The sequence below is a fragment of the Anabrus simplex genome, chromosome 7 (genome assembly GCF_040414725.1).
Source record: "Anabrus simplex isolate iqAnaSimp1 chromosome 7, ASM4041472v1, whole genome shotgun sequence".
In the NCBI taxonomy this organism is placed as follows: Eukaryota; Metazoa; Arthropoda; class Insecta; order Orthoptera; family Tettigoniidae; genus Anabrus; species Anabrus simplex.
In genome coordinates this window covers 214677338-214700877 of record NC_090271.1, presented here as the reverse complement: position 1 = coordinate 214700877, position 23540 = coordinate 214677338, and the positions used below count along the sequence as shown (strand labels likewise).

General features: G+C 39.3%; 1 protein-coding gene across 1 annotated transcript in view; it reads right to left on the bottom strand.

Annotated features, from left to right (window-relative positions):
• Positions 1–23540, bottom strand: part of LOC136877779 (calpain-B-like) — a 459866-nt gene that overhangs the window by 207819 nt on the left and 228507 nt on the right. Inside the window, exon 10 of the mRNA XM_068228742.1 lies at positions 17183–17337. Coding sequence (XP_068084843.1) covers positions 17183–17337 — 155 coding nt within the window. The remainder of the gene's footprint in view (positions 1–17182; positions 17338–23540) is intronic.

Below are 23540 nucleotides of genomic sequence, written 5' to 3'. Positions count from 1 at the left end.
ACAATTTATTGCAATTGTTTATTTCTAAGGTGTTTCTGCTTGTGAATAAGGGTATCACTTACTAAGCTGGTTTGAAACAAAATACATTTTTCTGAGTTATGAGGTGTTCACAATCTGATAGAACATTTCTTTTTACAATATGTAAAAATTGTAAAAAGTGTACATATAAGGATTGCTTCTTAGTTTTAATTTTCAAATGTTTGTGCTGTCGTATTCCCAAAGACGAACACACGAGATGCTGTCAGTTGTATACACTGTTTTATTTACAAATTATATACACATTTTACACACACACACTAATGAGCCTTCATCTTGAACTGAGTCGAAGAAGAAGCAGACTGCCACATTAGCATGTTAACCAACTACGTAACGCTACTAGCACAACATAACCACTCGATTAACGATTATCGCTAACAGCTCCACTGAAATACCCAAGACCGTCCCTTTATATACCTTGCCTGGCCAGGATTCCAGAAAAGTATGAACAACATACTTTCTCGTGTCTTCTCAAGTCTCCATTAACCTACGTATAAATGGATAGACATTCTATAAAACTCTAGTGACAAAGTTGTTTTGTTCTAGACTATCACTCTCTGTTGCACAACATTACATTGGATTTATACATCATATTTAAGGTATAATAAGCTCGCCTGGTGGCCGTGATCGTTAAGGTGCTGAAGTCTAAACGGTCTGACACCATGGTTAGCCGGTTCGAGTCCCGTTGGTCAAAACATTTTCACCATCAGAATGTTGGCCGGCAGAGTAGCAGAGGTGGTGGTATATAATTTCTAATCACTAGCTGGCGTGCCAAAAGTCTAGATTAAATTCCAAACCTCTCCACAATGCTCATATGGAGTGAGGGCATATGACGCTGTTGATGGCGATTCATCCGTCGGATAGCGACATTAAGCCTTGAGCAGACCCCTTGATGCTATTCGACAGGAGTAGGCTCTGTGGCAGCACCGGGTTTCACACTCTCCGTTCTTACTATCATATATCACGCCATTCATTTCATCTCATTAACTCCTCTGATGAGGTTGACGTCAGGGAGGCCATTCGGTCATAAAAATCCGCCACGACAGATTCATCTCACCTCATACCCGACCCCGTAGAAAAAGGGGCCAAGGGTTGGATGAACAACAAACAAATACTTACAGGTAATTATAAATTATATATTTATTACAGGTTCATACACTAAATACAGCAGACGTACCGTGACATAACCTCACATGTTTTGTTCCACAAGACAGATCAAACAACACACAAATAATAAATGATACGACTACGATTTGTACCAAATAAATTCCGTACTGACAACCTGTCGTACATAAATACGTAGATAATAATAATAATAATAGATATAAACGGTCCCAGGAATTAATCTGGGAGGATTCATTGTGGCTCCGGGCAAATGGAAGTGAAATGCGTCGTTGCCGGGTATCTGCGACATAAAATATTGGATTCAGCAAGAGAATCCAACTAGCCTCTTTCACTCCAACTCCAGCACGTAACCTACAAGAAGTGTCCCTGTTAAGCTGAGCAACTCAGTGGAAGGTTGGGTAACCAATCCCAGCTGGAAGCTGGGTCAGTGAGCCGATCAGTGCTGGGGGCTTCAAGGCTTACAACCTTGGTAGTCAACAACTCGTCACTTTCGGGTGACCAACTACACACACTTGTGTGATAGATTGTATCAAACATAAAGTACGAAAACAATAATGCTAGATCCCCAGATGGTGACCAATTCACCCCCTTCATGACGGGGCATATAGGTCATCGGATTCTGGGGGACCTATGCCTTCATGTGACCCAGTCAGAACTAAAAGAAAAAAGAACAACACATACCTAGCTGCGATCAATATTAACTCCCTGACCAAGACCGGGAAACTTAAACACACTCTTGAAGTCCTGAAAGACAAGAACATTAGCATTGCAGCCTTAGAAGAGACTAGGTTCCCAGATGAAGATTACATGGAGTCTCAAGAATACAGAATATATAAGGGAAAGCCTGGTAAGAGAGTCATGATGAATGTACCCTGCCTGGGGACAGGGTTTGCAGTACACCACAAACTAGTTGCTAGCATACTTGGCTTCTCTTCACCCAATGACAGAACTTCAGTACTATCCTTCAGGTCTAGCAATAGGGGATACTCTTTGGTTAACTTCCATGCTCCTACCAACGAATCTAAAAAGAAAAATCGAGAGACTACAGATCAGTATTGGGAAACCCTTGAGGAAACCCTAGGCCACATCCCACATCATCATACGACAATATTGCTAGGAGATTTGAACACTCAGATTGGGAGAAAACAGAAATACCGGAAGATTGTAGGAAGATACCCCGCCCATAAGAAAACCAACAAGAATGGGGAACGGATAACCAGTCTGTGCATCAAGTATGATGGGCGAGTTCCAAATTGACCATGTAGCAATTGACAAGAAGCACCACTGCGACATTATGAACGTGAAGGTTTTACGAGGAGCTAACGTAGACTCCGATCATTACCTGTCCACGGTTAAGATGAATCTGTAGCATTAATATGTTCCATGTATCTGATTTCGAAGTTCCTCCCTGTTTGACCAATGGAACATGTTAATGCTACAAAATATAATAGATACTCGGCAGTTGGCCAGCACATTCAAGATTCAAAGCATAGCTTCAGTAACATACAACAAGATATAGAGGTGCTCATGAATATGGACAAAGGCCCCATTCTTGACGTCGCAGAAAATTGCTTCATTCACTTAGACCAGTTCTTCAACTCCAATTCCAATCTGAACAAAATCTCAGAAAAAACTAACATTCTGTTTGATTTTTAAATTAAAGTATTTAAGTAATTTAATCTTCCGAATAGGAGGTCAGTATTTACTGCGATACACAGTACCCCATCACGTTACAAACCTCCACCACATTGTTCACAAGACCCACCTTAAACCTACTAATCCCCTAACAAGATCTTTTTCTTTCCCCTCATCTTCCTCCCCTCCGGACCTACCAAATTTCATATCTCCTTCTCACAAGACTAACGTATTTTACCACTGACTGATTTCATATTCATCAGTGATAAAATTTTATCAAGTATAAATTACATACCAAGTGTTTCAAAAAGTTCTCTACGCTCTAGTTGACGCATGGCACGTGTGAGTGTTTGGAATGAACCTTTACTTTGGAACCCTATCGGAGCCTTCAATTGAACGGATGCACAAAGACTACATATTGAAGAATCTTCTTTTATTCTTGGAATAGTGAGAGACTATATGCTTACTTCAATGTGTCACTGCGCTGAATTTAATTACTATGCCGTTACTCTTCCGTTATGGCGATTCATCTTAACACATGGTGTGAATGGACAGTTATAGATTTTTAATGAACATATTTCAATATGTATCCAAAATAGTTTTGACTATTATGTTTTTGCTTATATATCTGTGATCCATTTTATGGCTGATGATGACATTATATATGTCGAAACCGGTCCCCAAGTTGAATAAAAGGCATTTGTAACATAAACTCGTACCTAATTAGCATTGAAAAGTTTGAACCTAACAGATATCTTATCGTTGATCTACTGTAAGTTCAACACGGATACACCAGCTAACCCGGACACCAAAGACATCCCTCCTTCCACCTATGAAGAAGTAAAAGAGACCATTCAACTTCTCAAGAGCAACAAAGCCCCTGGAGAAGACGCAATAGTAGCAGAAATGTTGAAACAAGCTGGTAAGCAAACATTTAGGCATATACACAAAGTAATCCTGGACATATGGGCTAAGGAAAGGCTCCCAGATGTTTGGAGATCAGCCGTTATCCACCCAATCCACAAGAAGGGAAGCAAAACAGATCCCAGCAACTATAGAGGAATATTACTTCTTGCAGTATCGTATAAAGTCTTTTCCAAGATTCTGGAACGGCACATAACAAGACAACTGGATAAAGATTAGGAGAATATCAAGCAGGGCTCAGAACTGCAAGGTCTTGTCCTGAACAGATACAAAATCTGAAGACCATCCTTCAATATAGCAAGAAAAGGTGCCGACAATGGGTAGCTCTCTCTGTCGACTTTCAGAAGGAATACAACTCCGTGGACAGAATCACACTCTTCAACACCTTAAGAGAACTGGGACTAAACGCAAAAATTAATAGGTTGGTGCAAGTCACCCTGCACAACACTACTTCCAAAGTTAAATATAGAGGTCAATTATCAGAGAGCTTCACAATCAAAACAGGGGTGAGGCAAGGAGATGGTATCGCATGCATATTATTTAACTGTGTCCGGGAAAAGGTCATAAGAGAATGGCCCAGGTCATTACCTGAGAACATCGGTTTAAGGATGGGGTTTAAAGCAGACAACTTGAGGATTCCATGCCTGGTCTTTGCTGATGACCTTACTTTATTAGCAAAGGACATGCATGAGGCCACTATGCAGCTTCAAACACTGCACTCTATAGCAGCTAAAGCGGGTCTCTTGATAAACATTGGAAAGACCGAGTTTATCACCAACATCAAAGATGCCCCTACAACAATGGGAGTCAGTGATACAAAGCATATCAAGACAGCTAAATATGTGAAGTACCTTGGTGAGTGGATATCGGAGGCCCTAAGTGAAACGATGGCTCTTGAACAAAGGAAAATCAAATTAGACGCTGCCTACCATGCCTGCAGAAAACTGTATGCCTCAACCCATTTATCAAAGAATGTAAAACTCAGACACTATAACGCAGTAGTCAGACCATCAGTCCTCTACGCAGCAGAATGCCTATCCCTTACAAAAATGACCCCACTGAGAGCCGTGGAAGTGCAGGAACGGAGATTCCTTAGAAGAAGAATAGGGCCAAGGATCCTACCAGATGGAAGGCGATGGTACAAACCAAACAATGAGCTCTACCAGCATCAAGAAAACCTCATAGATGCCATCAGAAGAAAACGTCTGACTTTCTATGGATACCTACACAGAATGGATCCTAATAGATTATGTCATAAGATCTTCAAGGCTGCTAACAAACGCAAAGCTTCTGGATTCCCCTGGACCAAGCAAGTGGACAAAGATCTTGCAGAGCTTAATATTAATCAAGCCACCATAACTGACAGGAATACATACCGTTTAATGGTCAAAACGAAACCTTTCCTTACATCCCTTACATCAGCTAGCCACAAAGGAGTCGGGAATTGGTCAGAAGAGCGCAGGAAAGAATTCAGCGAGAAAATGAAGGAATACTGGGCCAGCAGGAAGGCTCAACAGGCCGCTAAGAACACAATCCAGTACGCCAAAAGGGGCAGACGACGACAAAAACACAACTAGAACACAAGCACCGTGGTCCGCAGATGGCCTAAACGCAAAGAAAAAAGATATAAACAACTCCATAGCCGCACCTCACAAGTAATAATGATAACAATAACACCTACTAATTGAGCTCGATATTTCATTATTTAGCCATGAGTTTAGGGAATTGTTTCCAAGGTATGCTAGTCCACTACACACTTGCATCAGTGCCTTCTTTTTTCAGAACTGGGTCTAACCTATTCCCATTTATGTGGGCAGAAATGCCACTCGAGGGGATGTCCTCGCTAACATTCTAATAGAAGTTATACTGAAGCAAGAGGAAGCTTGGGGAAGGTTTCACATATGATGGTAGTCGATCCAAAAATAAAAAAATAAAATCTGGATGTCTTTAGATGGAAAGAAAAATCAAGAACAATGTTACATTTTTAATCCAGCAGATGTAGAATGGAAGATCTGCGCTTTTTCATATCTTGTACATGTATTGAAAACTATAAGAAACTTTTCCCGTGATAAAGGAGAAATATATTGCAATAAAAAAAATACCAATTTTGAATTTTATACAAAACTGTTCTCTGCGTATCTTCTTCTTTTCCTAACGCTTTTCCCACACCTGTGGGGTCGTGGGTGCGAACTGCGTCGCACGTGTGGATTTGGTCCTGTTTTAGGACCAGATGCCCTTCCTGACACCAACCCTATATGGAGGAATGTAATCACTAATGCGTGTTTCTGTCGTGGTTGGTAGTGTAGTGTTTTGTGTGGATATGATGCAGAGTGTTGGGACGGACACAAACACCCAGTCCCCGAGCCAGAGAAATTAATAAAATAATAATAATCGTATGGCCTCAGCTACCGTGTGCAGACATTTCAATTTGACGCCATCTGGCTGTCTGCTCGTCAATTTCGACGTTCCGTTTTACTCTAGGCCCCCACTAGATGGCAGACCGAGTAAATCGAAACTCTCTTGGGCGTCTATGGCTGAGATTTAATTAATTTTGTCGGGTAAACATCAAATGTGTCACCAGATATCTTTTACATGCCGACATCGTACGGCATGGAGTGTCGAATGGGCTTTTTCCCGCCCTTCAAAAATCCGACTACCTCTGCCGGGTTTGAACCCGCTATCTTGGGATCCGGAGGCCGACACTCTACCGCTGATCCACAGAGGCAGCTGCCAGAGAAATTAATCAGATACGATTAAAATCCCCGACCCGGCCGGGAACCGAATCTGGGACCCTCTGAACTGAAGGCCAGTACGCTGACAATTCAGCCAACGAGTGGGACAAAACTGTTCTCTGGGTATGCAGGACTTATAACATACCTCAAGCAGACAACAGCTAATTTAGTTCCTTCTTCCTTTCAGAGAATGAATGCTAGGCTCGCATTCAAGCTCTTCAGTGACAGTGTGTCCCAAAGACTACAATTTTGTTAAAAAATGGGACTGACAGGATTTGTAGGTAGTGAGGGTACTGAGGCATTTACAAATGATTTGACCTATTTTTCTGACGCACTCAATGCACTCATATCTTCCAAGGCTCTCTATAAAATCTCATCACCCCACAGTACTGCCCTCACTTTTCTTCAATCTCAAAAATCTACAGATAACACATCTGTCTCATGTAGGACTATGGAATCCTTAATGGTAACACTTACTCGTAGAGTACATTAGAGTAGTACACTAGAGATGAGTGAGTGGCTCCGGAAAAGAGGTTTTGCATACGTATTCACAGGAAAGCTCATTAAAAATTCCTTGGAGCAACACATTGAAATGATGTGTTTGCTCAGTCCGGATGACCATCCATTCATGATAAATTTTCTTCATTTTGCATTTACTGCAATGTATCTACGGTACATTCCTGTAGAGAAGGCACTGTCCCCAGTAGGAAATTGTGAGCCTAAAAGGGAATTAGTGCTTATGTCCTTAGTAAACCAGATGTGAATGATGGCCAAAAATTTGAAAGTGCAGAACGAGACTGTAATAATTAAATGGAAACTTCCACTTCCTTTATTCAAGACCGTTTAAATATTGCCGATTGGGAAAGTGCTGTGTTTTAGCTGAAGCCCATTCCTGATCCTTCAATCAAAAAGTGTTTAGTTTACCATATGGCCAGGTATGCCTCCCCGCAGTGTAGGGTTAGCGTCCCTGCCTCTTACCTCGAGGCACCAGGTTCGATTCCCAGCCAGGTCAGGGATCTTTACCTGCATCTGAGGGCTGGTTTTAGGCTCACTCAGCTTACGTGATTACAATTGAGGATCCATCTGACGGTGAGATGGTGGCCCCGGTCTAGAAAGCCAAGCGTAACGGCCGTGAGGATTCGTTGTGCTGACCACACAACACCTCGCAATCTGCAGGCCATTGGGCTGAGCAGCGGTCGCTTGGCAGGCAGGCCATGGTTGGGGATATTGCGCCAAGGCGTTTGGTTTGATTTGGTTTGGTGGCCGGATATGTTGTTGAGCATTCTTAACATTGATCAATCATGTATCCTGTGCCCACTCTCTGTTACAAAAATGAAAGTCGTGTTCCAGTTCGTAAGGAAATAAACTATTATGGATACAACAGTGACGCAAACTTACTAACGCATTCTTCCAAAATTTTGTGAAACAATCTTTTCCAGGGTGAAAGGGAAATCAATGGAAAACTGAGCTCGTCTAGGACGATGTAGGGCAACATATTTTATGAGTATCTTGACTCGGTTGGGACAATTTCAGTTGTGCCGTCAGGAGATAATTGTTATATTGAACACACTTTGGACATTATTCATAAACTGGTCTACCACTATGCAAAGTACCAATACTTATTCAGAGCGAGAGAAGTCCGCAGAGATCTTCAAGCTCGGAAATCTGCTGAGTGTACTTGTAAACTATCGAAAGTGGCGTAAGGTTAGTTTTGACAAGTAATTTACTTAATTTTCCAATCACTTCATTTGAGAAAAATGGCCGTGTTATTTGCAATCTGGTGTATGTTTTATGTGCTTAAAATGGCAAGCTTTGTTTAAAATGTTTTCGAAATTATATAACACAATATTGCTTTCTCTTTTCTTAGAGTTCCTTTTAATCTTGTATTTTCTATTATTGAAGTCAAAATATATTTCTACATAGGGACCGAGAATATTAATTACATATTTCTTCATCTCCTTTATCTGTTTACCCTCCAGGGTCGAATTTTTCCTCGGACTCAGCGAGGGATCCCAACTCTACCGCCTCAAGGGCAGTGTCCTGGAGCTTCATACTCTGGGTCGGGGGAAACAACTGGGGAGGATGTCCAGTACCTCACCCAGGCGGCCTCTCCTGCTATGCTGAATTGGGGACTTACGGGGGCATGAGAAGATTGGAAGGCATAGACAAGGAAGAGGGAAGGAAGCAGCCGTGGCCTTAAGTTAGGTACCATCCCAGCATTTTCCTGGTGGAGAAGTGGGTAAACCACAGAAAACCACTTCGAGGATGGCTGAGGTGGGAATCGAACCCACCTCTACTCAATTAAACTCCCGAGGCTGAGTGTACCCCATTCCAGCCCTCGTACCACTTTTCATATTTCGCGGCAGAGCCAGGAATCGAACCCGGATATTTGCCTCATTCCTTGCCTCACACTCAACACTCTACAATCCGTAATTCCACTTACACGCAGGTTCTTCTCAAATGGTGCAAGTAGTGGCAAAGGATCTCCATAGGTCGACGCTAACAATAAATATAATTAAAAAAGGCCGAAATCGTAACATTTTAAATGTTGTTTGATGCAGCTGTCCATGTCACCCTATCCTGTGCTAAACTTTTCATTTCTACGTAACTATTGCATCCTAAATCTGCTCTAATCTGCCTGTCATATTCATACCTTGGTCTACCCCTACCGTTCTTACCACCTACACTTCCTTCAAAAACCAACTGAACAAGTCCTGGGTGTCTTAAGATGTGTCCTATCATTCTATCTCTTATTCTAGTCAAATTTAGCCAAATCGATCTCCTCTCGTCAAATCGATTCAGTATCACTTCATTCGTGATCCGATCTATCCATCTCACCTTCAGCATTCTTCTGTAACACCACATTTGAAAAGCTTCTATTCTCTTTCTTTCTGAGCTAGTTATCGTCCATGTTTCACTTCCAGACTGTCCTCTTCAAATTTGGCAATCTTGAGATTATTTACGACGAGCCAACATTAAAAGTTTTATTGTTCACCGGGAACTGTATTCATCATTAGAAAGCTGTGTGTGGGCACCAAACTGGTTTTTTCTATCATTTAGAAGGGCGATGTATTGATCCGTGTTCGACTGAGTGCGGGGTAGATCACGTGACGAGCCAGTGTTTCCAGCGTGCCACGTGCGGACAACCTGCGCTGCGAGCAAACTTCGAGAAACAGTCACAGCCAATTATAATAGACCCCGTGAACCAATAATCGTCTCTAAAAAGTACACACCTCCCGAGCGAAGACTATAAAATGTCATGTTCGCAGTAAATCGCTCTCTACTCTACTCTACTCTACGTCTCTGCTGATCAACACTCTGCTGTCACTCTGCTGCTGCTACTCTTCGTCGTAACCACGTGGAAAGAAACTTCTGCCGTGCAAGCAGACATCCGCTCTGCGGAAATTAGTGAAATTTTATTATCAACTCTTATGGAGTGAATCTCAACATTAGTGATCCAAGTTAAGGTTATTTCTCCACGAGAACATTCAGTACTCCAGCGTGTGTGAACATATTTTAATATCTGTCGTCTTAGTTACAGCCTACACTTCTAGAACGTGACGGAATTCATCCCAGTAAATCGCTGTGTACATCAAGATGGATTATTCCTCTACAATGTGCATCTTAATTTCATCGTGGGACGTGTACTGCCGTGTCTCCATGACCTTCTAAACATCCAAGGCGTCTCTAGATAGAGTGGGAGACTGACCGGGGAAATGCCGGAATAACTGACTGCAACCTGGAGTCGAACCTCATCTAAACTTGAGTACCATTTAACTGTTTATTTCTTTCTCATCTTTGTACATCTAGAGGATCTTTCTTCTCGAAATCGTAGCTCTATTAATTCCTGTTGTAGATAGAATTATTTCATTTTCCATTTCTTGAGGTGTCATTGTAGTCGAGTTACATGTGTGTGACTGAGATTTGAAACCTATTGGATTAGATGTGTAGTCTGTCTTTGAGTGAGTTCCCATACATAGGATTTAGACAGATCTAAAAATCACTGACCACGCGATAAACTTCATTTGTTTGCCTATGATATTGGAAATAATCTGGATTGGAGTTACCGGTACGTGTAAAATTTGTGAGATAGGGTCGAATTTAGTGTCATTTTTAGATCACTTGCATTTTTTAGGATCGAGTCATCTAATTTCACGACATTTCAGGAGGACTGATAGATCTAATAATCACGTAAATAATAATAAAATTAAGTAAAGATCGAGTTAAGAATGGATCGGTCGTGAGCTATAAATTAATTTACATTCCTTATATGTGAGATTTAATGTGCTCAGTTCATGATGAGCCTGGCATATGACTGTCCTGCGGGATGTTAATTGAATAATTTATTAATTGGAGAATTTATTAATGCTGAATGACTTGTTGCTGTGTCTTTGGGAGCACAATATAATTTATTATGAGTGGAGCACGCGTTGAGTATATTTCATAAATAGGAAATATTAATAATGCGATTAAGGCTCACGAACGCGATATTTGCGACTTGTAACCCATCTGATGGTGATGATTATGGAATCATCTTGGAATCTTCTAATAAATTTCAGAAATTTAGATGAATCTCCATCATTGTTTGAGGAGTATTTCAATCCAAGTGATACCACGAATTTCGATCACTAGCCTCTATTGGAGTAAGGATATTTCCGCACACGAATTCATCCTCCGGATACTCATGACGTGACCATGCTAAAAATAATGAATTTTTTAAGGGCAGGATTCGTTGTAAATAGTGTATATAAAAAGTACGTGTTACCTTGTGTGAATGTGGTGTGTGTGTGTGTGTGTGTTGTAATTATGAATATTTTCCATGTTTTTCGATTGTTTGATGTGATTTAATCTGGTCGTGCATGTATTGCAACGACACAGATTGTGTTCAACGTTGTTTGCCACCATGATGTCTTATTTAGCGCACCTTAAGGAAAAATTTGATAAGATTAGTGTCGAGTAAGACTAGGCCAGGATTTAATTTGCAATTTCTAAAGATTTAGGTGAAAGATCGTCTCGTTATTTTTCCGCAAATAAGAATTATAATTAATTTGCAAGTTGCTTTACGTCGCGCCGGCACAGATAGGTCTTATGGCGACGATGGGACAGGAAAGGGCTGGGAGTGGGGAGGAAGCGGCCGTGGCGTTAATTAAGGTACAGCCCCAGCATTTGCCTGGTGCGAAAATGGGAAACCACGGAAAACCATTTTCATGGCTGCCGACAGTGGGGTTCGAACCTACTATCTCCCGAATACTGGATACTGGCCGCACTTAAGCGACTGCAGCTATCGAGCTCGGTACTTCAAATACTGAAATTAATCAGAATTCAATATTGACCACGTGTTGAGAGTATTAAAAATTCATGGAACCTTAAGTAAATTTCGCTGTGGAATAATAAGCGAGATAGCTGCCTATTACATAATAATAATAATAATAATAATAATAATAATAATAATAATAATAATAATAATAATAATAATAATAATAATAATAATAATAATAATAATAATTTGTAATTTAATCTTCAATTAACTCACACGTGGATATGGGGAAATTTTCAATGCATTTATGTTCAAATTCCAAAATAATTTCAAACTGACTTGAAACTTTAAATGCTAAATGTTCACAAATTGTATAATCAACTTGAATTCAGGTAATATAGAATGTTGAATTTAATAATTAATTGGAAGGATAATTAATTAGGAAAATGTGAATTACAATTACCATGAGGATTATTTAGTGAGATACACTGATTGGTAAACACGATCGTGTGATGATAAAGTAAAAATGCTACACAGACAAGGATAGAGATTAATAATAAATTATAAAATTTTGGAATTAAATTTGACCTTCATCAAAGCTTAAACTGGTGTTATTAATGAAAGTTACACGCTTTAAATACTGAAATTAATCAGAATTCAATATTATTATTGAAAAAATGCGCACATGCCGTGCAGAATACCATTACATTACATTTACATTACATACACATTACTTTCCTTTGCTATAAGCTACGATGAATTTCTGTCTATTCCTGCATTTTACAATATGGTATCTATCACAGAATTCCAAGCACAACTCACACACACATTCGTCATTTGGTTCGTGAAATAATTTGTTGCAGCACACTCAATATTGACCACGTGTTGAGAGTATAAAAAATTCATGGAACCTTAAGTAAATTTTTCTGTGGAATAATGCGAGATAGTTGCCTATTAATTATGTGCAAATTTTTTTTGAAGTCCCTGGACTCTTTCAGTTAAATACTTTAATTTTTAAAGGCAGTAAAGGCCTATTTTTTTTGTTAATTTTCATTCCAGAACAGTAAAGCTGAAGGACGAGTATTACGTTTTGGTTGTAAATCACTACATGAAGATCAGAAAATTCACTGTAATAAATCCAGCAAGGATATTTTTGTGTTTTGAATGGTTGTGTTAATAAATGTAAGAGTGTTTTTTTTTAAATTTATATCTTTTTTTGCTTGGTCGTCGCCCCTTTTTCCTTAAATGCCTCTAAAAACGGAAAGCGAGGAACGAACGGTCCATCCCGGGATCTCTCGCTCACTGGCTGGGCTTAGCTCGGCAATAATGGGGGCAATACAATGCCACGCTCCACACGAAAGTCTTAAAAAAACATCTTTCTAATTCCTATATCAATGTTTGAAGTGAGCAAATTTCTTTTCTTAAGAAAGCTCTTCCTTGCTTGTGCTAATCTACATTTATGTCCTCCTTACTTCTGTCATCGTTAGTTATTTTACTACCCAAGTGACAATACTTATTTAGTTCCATTAAGACTTCATTTCCTAATTTAATATTTCCTGCCTCACCTGCCTTCGTTCTACTGCACTCCATTACTTCTGTTTTGGACTTATTTATTTTCATCTTGTACTCCTTACCCAAGACTGTCCATACCATTCAGCAGCTTCTGAAGTTCTTCTGCAGTCTCAGATAAAATAACAAGGTTATGATTTCCTCTCCTTGGATTTTGATTCCCTTTCCAAATTCCTCTTTGATTTCCTTTACTGCTTGTTCTATGTAAACATTGAAAAGGAGGGAGACAATCTGCAGCCTTGCCTCACTCGTTTCTGGATTGCTGCTTCTTTTTCAAAGCCCTCCATTCTTATTACTGCAGATTGATTTTATACAGATTGTAGATAATTCTTCGTTCTCGGTATCTGATCCCAATCACCTTCAGAATCTTAAATAGGTTGGTCCAATCAACATTATCGAATGCCTTTTCTAGATCTACGAATGCCATGTACGTGGGCTTGTCTTTCTTGATTCGATCCTCTAAGATCAGACGTAAAGTCAGGATTGCTTCACGTGTTCCTACATTTCTTCTGAAGCCAAACTGATCTTCTCCCAACTCAGCTTCAACTTGTATTTCCATTCTTCTGAAAATAATACGTGTTAACATTTTTCAGGCATGAGATACTAAACTAATGGTGCGGTAGTTTTCACACCTGTTAGCACCGGCTTTCTTGGGAATAGGTATAACAACATTCTGACGAAGATCGGATGGGACTTCTCCTGTCTCATACATCTTACACACTAAATGGAATAACCTTGCCATGCTGGTTTCTCCTACGGCAGTCAGTAATTCAGAGGGAATGTCATCAATTCCAGGTGCCTTGTTTCTATCTAGGTCGCTCACAGCTCTGTCAAACTCTGACTTCAAAATTGGATCTCCAATTTCATCAGCATCAACAGCCTCTTCATGTTCCAGAACCAAATTATCTACTTCTTTATCTTGATACAACTGTTGGATAGGTTCATGCCATCTTTTTGCTTTGTCTTCTTTCCCTAGAAGTGGCTTTCCATCTGAGCTCTTAATATTCATACACCTAGTCCTTTCTCCAAAGATTTCCTTGATTTTCCTGTATGCAGCATCTACCTTTCGTAGAACCATGCAACCTTTGACATTCTTGCACTTTTCCTTCAGCCATTCTTCCTTAGCTACCTTGCACTTTCAATCCACTTGATCATTTAATCACCTGTATTCTTTTCTGCCCTCTTCATTTCTAGCAATCTTGTATTTTCGTCGTTTATCAATCAGTTTTAGTATCTCCTGAGTTATCCACTGATTCTTAGTTGATTTTTTCTTTCTTCCTAACATTTCTTCAGCAGCTCTACTGACTTAAGTTTTCATGACTGTCCACTCTTCCACTATTGTGTTTCCTTCAGCCTTTTCATTTAGTCCTTGTGCAACATGTTCTTTTAAACAATCCCTCACTCTCCTTTCTTTCAACTTGTCTAGATCCCTTCTTTTTGCATTCTTTCCTTTCTTCAATTTCTTCAGCTTCAGATGGCATTTTATGACCAACAAGTTGTGGTCAGAGTCGACGTCTGCTCCTGGGAAAGTTTTGCAATCCAACACCTGGTTTCTGAATCTCTGCCTAATCATAATGAAGTCTATTTGATACCTTCCAGTGTCTCCAGGTCTCGTCCACGTATACAGCCGTCGTTTGTGGTGTTTGAACCAAGTATTGGCAAGGACTAAATTATGATCAGTGCAGAATTCAACCAGCCGACTTCCTCTTTCGTTCCTTTGTCCCAATCCGAAATCTCTTACTGTATTACCTTCTCTTCCCTGGCCTACCACTGCATTCCAGTCTCCCATCACAATTAGATTCTCGTCACCTTTTACATATTGTATTAAATCTTCTATCTCTTCATATATTCTTTCGACTTCCTCATCATCCGCTGAGCTAGTAGGCATATAGACCTGCACGATTGTGGTGGGCATAGGTTTGGTGCCTATCTTGACGACAATAATTCTTTCACTATGCTAGTCGTATTAGCTACCCGCTTATTCATTATTAAACCAACTCCTGCATTTCCCCTGTTTGACTTTGTGTTGATAATTCGGTAGTCGCCTGACCAAAAATCCTGTTCTTCCTGCCAACGTACTTCACTTATACCAACTACATCTAACTTTAGTCTATCCATCTCTCTTTCCATATTCTCTAATCTACCACAACGATTTAAACTTCTAACATTCCACGCTCCGACTCACAGAATGTCAGTATCCATCTTCCTGATGATCGCTCCCTCTCGTGTAGTCACCACCCGGAGATCGGAATGTGGGACTAGTTTACCTCCGGAATATTTTACCCGGGAGGAAGCCATCATCAGTACATCATTCATACAGTGAGAGCTGCATGTCCTCGGGAGTTAGTTACGGCTGTAGTTTCCTGTTGCTTTCAGCCGTCCAGCAGTATCAACAAGCTAAGCCATGTTGAGTATTATTACAAGGCCATATCAGTCAATCATGTAGACTGCCGCCCTTGCAACTTCCGAAAGGCTGCTACCCCCCTTTCGATGAATATAAATTTCCTAATTTTTGGCTTGGTAATAAAAATGTAATTATTTCTCAGTTCATCACATTAAGAATAAATATGGTAGCTTGCGAATTAGTAAACAGCATGAATTTGTTAATACGTTAGTTTGTAACGCTTTCATAATCTATATTAAGAAATATAACAACAATACTCTACCTAACTTTTCGGTCTACATACTGGTAAGAACATAGCAATACTGCGTAGTATTCAGAATATCCGAATGCAACAAGTGGGATACAAATGTTAAATGTGAAATACCTTAAGAAAGTGTAACACCCATCGAAATCTACATAGTAGGTACGTAGAAAATTTTTCAGAAAATAACTAAAATTGACTGGTTTCCAGGAACAAGTTCAAAATATGAGCTTGGTCCTGAAAGTCTTAATATGTTCACTGAGGATTCGGCTGAGGGGGTGAAGATGAATGGTCAAAGGATTTATGCATTAGATTGGTAGATGACCTTGAAGTCATAGATGAGTCTGAGAAAGAAATGTCTTCTTGATAGTGGCGCTACATTTTCAATGCTATGCGCATTCCATCCCAGAATATCCAAAACATATCGTGTGATGTTTGAACAAGATGTTAAAAAAATTATCACAGGCCTTATTTCACTGAAGTCGAACGTTAATATAAAGATCTCAAAAGCACTAGTAGTTAACAAAACTGCCAAAGCACTAAATGCTTACATAACGACTGGAACTCATGAATAGAACTAAAACCAACCTTACTGTTATAGTGTCATCACAGAAGGAAACAGGAGTAATAATTGCCCTAGCAAAAAAGTATTCACGGAGAGAAGGGACTTGTTGACCAGCAGGCATAGGGATATGGAACTGAGAAAAATATTTGTAGATACCTCTGTCAGAAGCTCTTTATTATAAGGTTCTTATTATATGGACCCCTCTTCCAAGACAATGCAAGGCCCCATTATGCTCTTCAAATGCTAGCATTTTGTCAGTCGTTTGGCTGGCAGCATTTGAACCACCCTCCCTACAACATCAACCTTGTACCAAGTAATTACCACTTCTTCCTGCCCCTGAAGAAGTTTCTTGGAGGAGAGTGTTTTCACGCCGACGATTAAGTGAAAACAACGATTCAGAAATGCTTTTCATCGCAGGTGGCAGACTTCCACAAGGATCTATAAAAATGTGTCCCAAGCTATGACAAATATTTGAACAAGAATGGAAATTATGTGTAAAAGTAGCTGAAATTACGTAGAATAGAATAAAAAAGGAATTAACCAATAATATATAGTGGTTCTTAATTATTGACAAATGGTCAATTAAAATACAGCCTCCGAAAATTGTAGTGCTTTAGTGAGAGTGTATCAGTGATACAAACTAACCCCAGAATTAAATTATCATCTGTTATAAATCATGAAATGTAATACTTACATGGTAACAATGAAATGCTATGTGGAGATGGTCTTCTATTTTTGGTCTCCAGTTCTTCTGCATAAGAGCTATGACCACTGTACATTTGTTTTCATCATCGTCCTCATCAGTATCTTCCAATGTGATCCGGTATTGTGGGTTTTTGAAGAATGTTTCTGTGAGAAAATGCCACTAATATTTAAAACTCCAACAAAACTGGGGGACATTATGACATAAACTATACAAAGTGTAAGCCTGTCTTTGACAGTCTAAATTACTATCTATAAAGTAATTGGAAATTCTGAATGAACTGCTAATGTATCTGATGAATAAAAGTTACACTTTCCAGGTATTATATGGCATTGTAATGGAGTCAATTCCTTACAAATCATATTGAGTGCAGTTGTAGCTTGGAGCTGTACTTTGATGTCTATGGATCTGCATACTTTTGAGAAAGCTATATACAACTGTCCAAAACACTGGAATGGGGAGATATATCCCATCTTTAAAATTTATCATGGTGACTTATTTACTGTGGCAGAGATGGATAAATTTTGTGGAAATTGCCTCCATTTAAGAACAAATGGTATACTCGGGTTCACAGGTGCTAAATGTATTCTTTATATAAAACGCTATCTTCATTAGCCCAGTCCTGAATGTTTGCATAAACGATATTGTTTTGTTTAGATTCATTACATGCAATCTTGTTCACTTGCACAAAACAGCATTATTATCTTCATTAACAACATCGCACATTACGGAGACAATGCTCATGTACGTTATGTGGTCACCTATCGAACTATTCAGAAGCTATTGGTTGATGATGTTAACTTGTTCGTTTCTTGGGCAGAAAAAGTTGCTAGTTTGGAAAACATTGTACTCTAACTTGGTCCAAAAGAGGAACGAATCAAATCTCATGCAATATTTTTGAAATACCGTTTTGTTGAATCTCAATGGTGCCATCTGGCCTAGTTCACCACTTCTGAGGTTTAGAAGCCATTCAGTAAAATTAAATCTTAATTTGGGGCCATAAAGTAGAGTATGTAAAACTTGACTGGATAACACCTGTTCTGTAAGAATTACCGCCATGCGCTGTCTGAAGCCTGCACCAAGTAAGATCACTTTTCTAGTGAAAGGTGAAAGAGTATAAAGGGGAGCCATAGTTCCCTCATCCCATATGATTAACTTAACCTGTCTCATTTACTCCGCATCTTCTGACATTATTATGTTAGACATAGAGGTCTACGAGTTAATCTCTCTCTTTCCTGTGACGTAACGTTCCTCGACTTATTTTTATCGAAACGTATTGCTTTAGCCTCAGTGGTTTGTCTCTATAACTGCATATTTTATCTTTGCCACCTCTGCCTTTGTTTACTCGTTCCGTCTTCCTCGTAAAGTTTCAGTACATTGATTTAACACACGAAATTCATACAGCCTTTGACGATCGAAAATTATTTCAAGTGAGACCTCACACCTTCATGGTCGTCATGTACTCCTGAAGGATTTCTGATGAAGTGACAGATGCAGCAATAGCGGTGGCGTAAACTCCACCACTCGATTATGTTTGGTGAATGATCTACACCGTGATAAACACTGGGGCAGGAGTCAGAAACAGCCTAAACATAAAATCCTTCTGTCATGACAACAAAGTATTAGTGTTTAAACTATCGTTAATATCAATGTTGGAACCATCATGATGAACACATAAACAACGCGTGACATAATTAATGTTTTGACATTTCCTTTAATTATTATCTGTGTGAGTGGATGCGTAGTCGGTTAACCTAAGTACAAGCTCCAAACTCCAGGGAAAATAACAAGTATTTTTATGGCCTAAAATCTCTAGAGGCAAAATCATGAAAAATAATTAACGTACTCTCCTGATAAATAATCACCAGATTCCAATTCACTCATTAAATCTGCCATTATAGTGCTACCAAATGTAAATGATGTCTAATACCCAAACACTTAAATGCATAGAATACAAATATATTGAAGTATTGTTATTTACTAATACCTCTGTCTGTAATGTGAACACATCAGCGCGGACAGCAGGACTTGGTTCACTCTAATGCCATTAGATTACCTTAAAACGACAGCCTCACTGCACTGAATGAGAATCATCAATGATTGTTGTCTATTATCGCATTCATTAGGTACGCGAAAACTTCAAAACAAAGAGTAAAACTTGGTTCAGTCTTTTTCCAATAAGTCCTCGGACACATCCTAGCACTAAAAGCCATACGCTATTTCATTTTTTCAGGTCTTCCCTGTGTTCAAAAACAGTATTAACAGTCCTGGAATGAAATGTTATTATGTGCAACAAAATGACAATCTCGCCTCATTTGGTGGCAAATGTGTATCAGCTTCAGCTGGAAATTCAACTGTTTCTTGGATACGCTTGGGAAAGTTCTGTTTTGTGATAGTTTATTTAACTTATTAATACTGGACACTGTCCGCCTCTGTGGTGTAGTGGTGTAGTGATTGACTGCCACCCCCGGAGGCACGAGTTCGATTGGTGGCTCTGCCACGAAATTTGAAAAGTGATATGAGGGCTGGAACGGGGTCCATTCAGCCTCGGGAGGTCAAATGAGCAGAGGTGGGTTCGATTCCCACCTCAGCCATCCTGGAAGTTATCCTAGCCATCCTAGCCTACTGTATCCCCGACCCAATGTCACACGGTCCAGGACACTGCCCTTGAGGCGGTAGAGATGGGATCCCTCGCTGAGTCCGAGGAAAAACTCAGACACGGAAAAACTTATTAGTTTAGTTCAAAAATATAATTTCCTCTACTAGAAGAATCACGAGCATTACTGTAACATCGTACAAAATAATGCCTGGGAAGTAATAAGCAAGGCTATGGAAAACCAAGCTTATTAGAATATTCAATTTTGGGATAGGTTACTGTAGTATATATACAATTCATTTTTTGATTTTTGTTGACTTAGGCACAACATCATGTTATGGTGGAGTCTACAAACAGTATATCAGTACGATAATGGACATCACAACTCACATGGGGTGTATCTTTAAGTGTTTATTATATTTATAGTAAACGATTTCGTAAGTGGCATTCCCTAGGTTTCAAACTGTCGTATATACGTTCCTAACAAATAGTAAGCTACTGTGTACGAATTTGGAAAACACCGGTGTTTTCCAAATTCGTATGTTCCTCATCGCCAGATTGTTTCATTCCAGACTTGTGTCAATGTCATACACCTGTCAGTGTCATATGTTACGTGCACATGTTATGTGACCCTCTTAGACTGATTCTGATGGTTCGGTCAGCTTCCGCTTCGAACACTAGTACTGTGCCACGTCCGGGGAACCATCTGGTGACGAATGAACGTACCATTTCCACTTCTATTATAACGTCTAAATTTCAAAAAGTCATTGTTTAAGAACCCTTTCTCGAGGACATTCGAGATTTTTTCTGATGACGCAGAGCACAGTTCCCTGCGAAACGCAAAGAATTTGACCTTATTTTTCTTGACACTGCATAAGCCCAAAAGCCTATACAGTATCATGCATTAAAGTAGTTTTAAAAATGATAACGGACTCCCATTGTATCCGAGGTAGCATTTCATCTTGTAAAATTGAAATTTCTGTTAAATTCTACTATCTGAAATAGTTGTTGAGATTGCAATACAGTAACTCTGAAGTAGGCCTACCGTCCAGACTTAGCTTCTTCGCGCAATAAACATTCAAATAAGTTTGAATACCCTCCGTTTGGCTCTCTTGATGATTTCATGTACCCAGACATTTCTCCGATCTCTCGTAATTCTTGCCTCCTCACGCCTTCTATCAGACCGTCCATTGCAAGGCTGAAGTTTCCCGTAGAATTCAGTTTGATTCTGTTCCGCTAGATGTGAGCGGTCGAGTGGAAATTTCGGCTGTTCGGTTCGATTCGATTCTACTAGGTGGGAGCAAATACAGTGGAAACAATACGCGACACTCAGCGAGATATCGAGGGACAGCTATTAGAGTTCTCTCTAGCGGACTGACCTGAGAACAACTGATTCTGCCATAAGAGCACGTGTATTTGTGTGTGAAGTTTTGGTGTTATTTATGCGTTTTCAGTGAGTTGACATAATTAAATTAGTAGCGTGTGTCATTCCTTGATATATCCTCTCAACATGAGGGGAAAGGTATGTGCTGTGTTTGGCTGCAGTAACTATGAAGTAGAGAAGAATACGCGGTCTTTCTTCAGTTTCCCTAGTAACAAGAAAATGTAAGTAATATTGTGTTTGCATAGATATTCTTCAAGAGACAAAGAAATTTTTATAGTACTTCATAATCTTCTGACCTGTTCGACCCATATTTTAACTGGTTTAAAATATAACACGCATATTTTATTACAAGTGCAGCAGGTAACTTTCAATACCGATGTGTTGTTGTAGGTGTGATCTGTGGGTTTGATTTAAGTCAGGAAAATACATATGCATATGAGTGTGGCTGCTTGTATTCCAAGTTACCCCATTTGGAATGACGTAATGCGTTGTCAAGCACTGAAGAAAATATGGGTAATTTAAGAAATGTACATATTTTGTTGAAATAATATGATGATGCAAATTTGCTTTACCCTAATGTAATGGCAAGTATTGCTTATAGAGAAATTTTGAATGTTTGTGCGGCTAAATTTATAGAGTTTCTTTCTGTTAGTAGGCTTCAAGTTAAAAGGAAGATTGTCCAGCTCTTAAATGTAAATTCATTGAATCATGTTTATAAGGAATGTGCCAATATTTTTATTGACAAGTGTCTTAATGTGATGATATAATGATTTTAAATGAGAAAAAAGACAGTCTTGAAAGTTCAGGCAGGTATGCAAAAGCTAAAAAAGTAATGCATAAATGAAATATCAAGCCCTTTCATAGCAGTCCATTTCACATCTTGATTATATATCTAATTTAAGTCTTTAAATAATAACCTGTTAAATAATTCTGCAATCATTTATCCAGAATTGCTTTAGCAACTTTGAAGTTAATATCTTAGTAGACTAACACTTTCTTTCTAGACGAATTTATTTATCCATTTCCATATATACATTTCCTTTGATATTTGAATTTAGCGCGAATTTTCAGGTCAAGCCACTAGGAGCGCCACTTGCGACTTGTCTCCAATTTTAACAAGGCTAAATCTGGAAGTGTCGCGTATTGTCTCTACTGTATTTGGTGGGAGCGAGCCTTATTACTCTAGCACCCGACAGAAGAGGCCAGCGGCTGCGCACGCACTGGGACTCGCATTAATGTCATAATTTAAGAAAATACTGAAGTATAGACTTTCAATGACATGAGGTCATTCCCATTAGTCATAATTATTGAAAATAACTGGAAGTGTATTTTAACATTCGAAGTTCCTTTTTTAAAATTTATATACAAATTACACAATAAATTTGATATTAAATATTACGTTTTCATAAACATAACGAATATACCATCAAATAATTTCATTCAGAACTGTTGTGTTAGTTGTGTCTTTAATCAAAATCCTTGGGGAACTCTTTGTAAATAACGAATATTTATTCACTGTTGCAAAAACAAATACCGTATACATATATATTTTCATGACAGCAAACGATACGTTTACAATTCAGTGTAATTTTATTATTAAAGTAAAATGAAGATTCGTTTAGATACTAGTTCTCAATAAAAATAAAATTCTACAAAGCGGGATTTTATTCATGAATAGCTAGTTATCTCCTTAGAAGTTATGCTTAGTTAATCTCCTTTTCAACGGAAACCTCGTTATTATTTTCTCTATTTCTATTCATCTCTCCATGATAGTGAATAGTGGTGGCGGTTATTATTGTTTTAAGAGAAAATACAACCAGGCAACCATCCTCTATATAACACTAATCAGAAAGAAAAAATGGAAGGGATCCGACACTTCGAAAAATGAAGGTATCAGCCAAAGGAAGACATGGGCCACAGAGGGCATAGAAATGAAAGACTCCCTAGGCCTCGAGTGCTCTAATATCATCGGGGTCGGAAAAGAACAAGAGATGACCAAGGGAGTTCGGATAGGATATAAGTAAGTGAGGAGCATAGCACGAGTAAATGGATGCAATACCAGGACTCAGCTAAGGGCCCCGTGGTCGCCAACCTACGCTCCAAAGTACAGAGCCCCTGGAGCTCCTTTAGTCACCTCTTACAACAGGCAGGGGATACCGTGGGTGTTATTCCGACAGTGAGAATGTGGTGGCGACGTTTTTACAAGTTGCTTTACGTCGCATCGACACAGATAGGTCTTATGGCGACGAAGGTACAGTAAAGGGCTAGGGGTGGGAAGGAAGCGACCGTGGCCTTAATTAAGGAACAGCACCAGCATTTGCCTGGCGTGAAAATAGGAAACCACGGGAAACCATCTTCAGGGCTGCCGA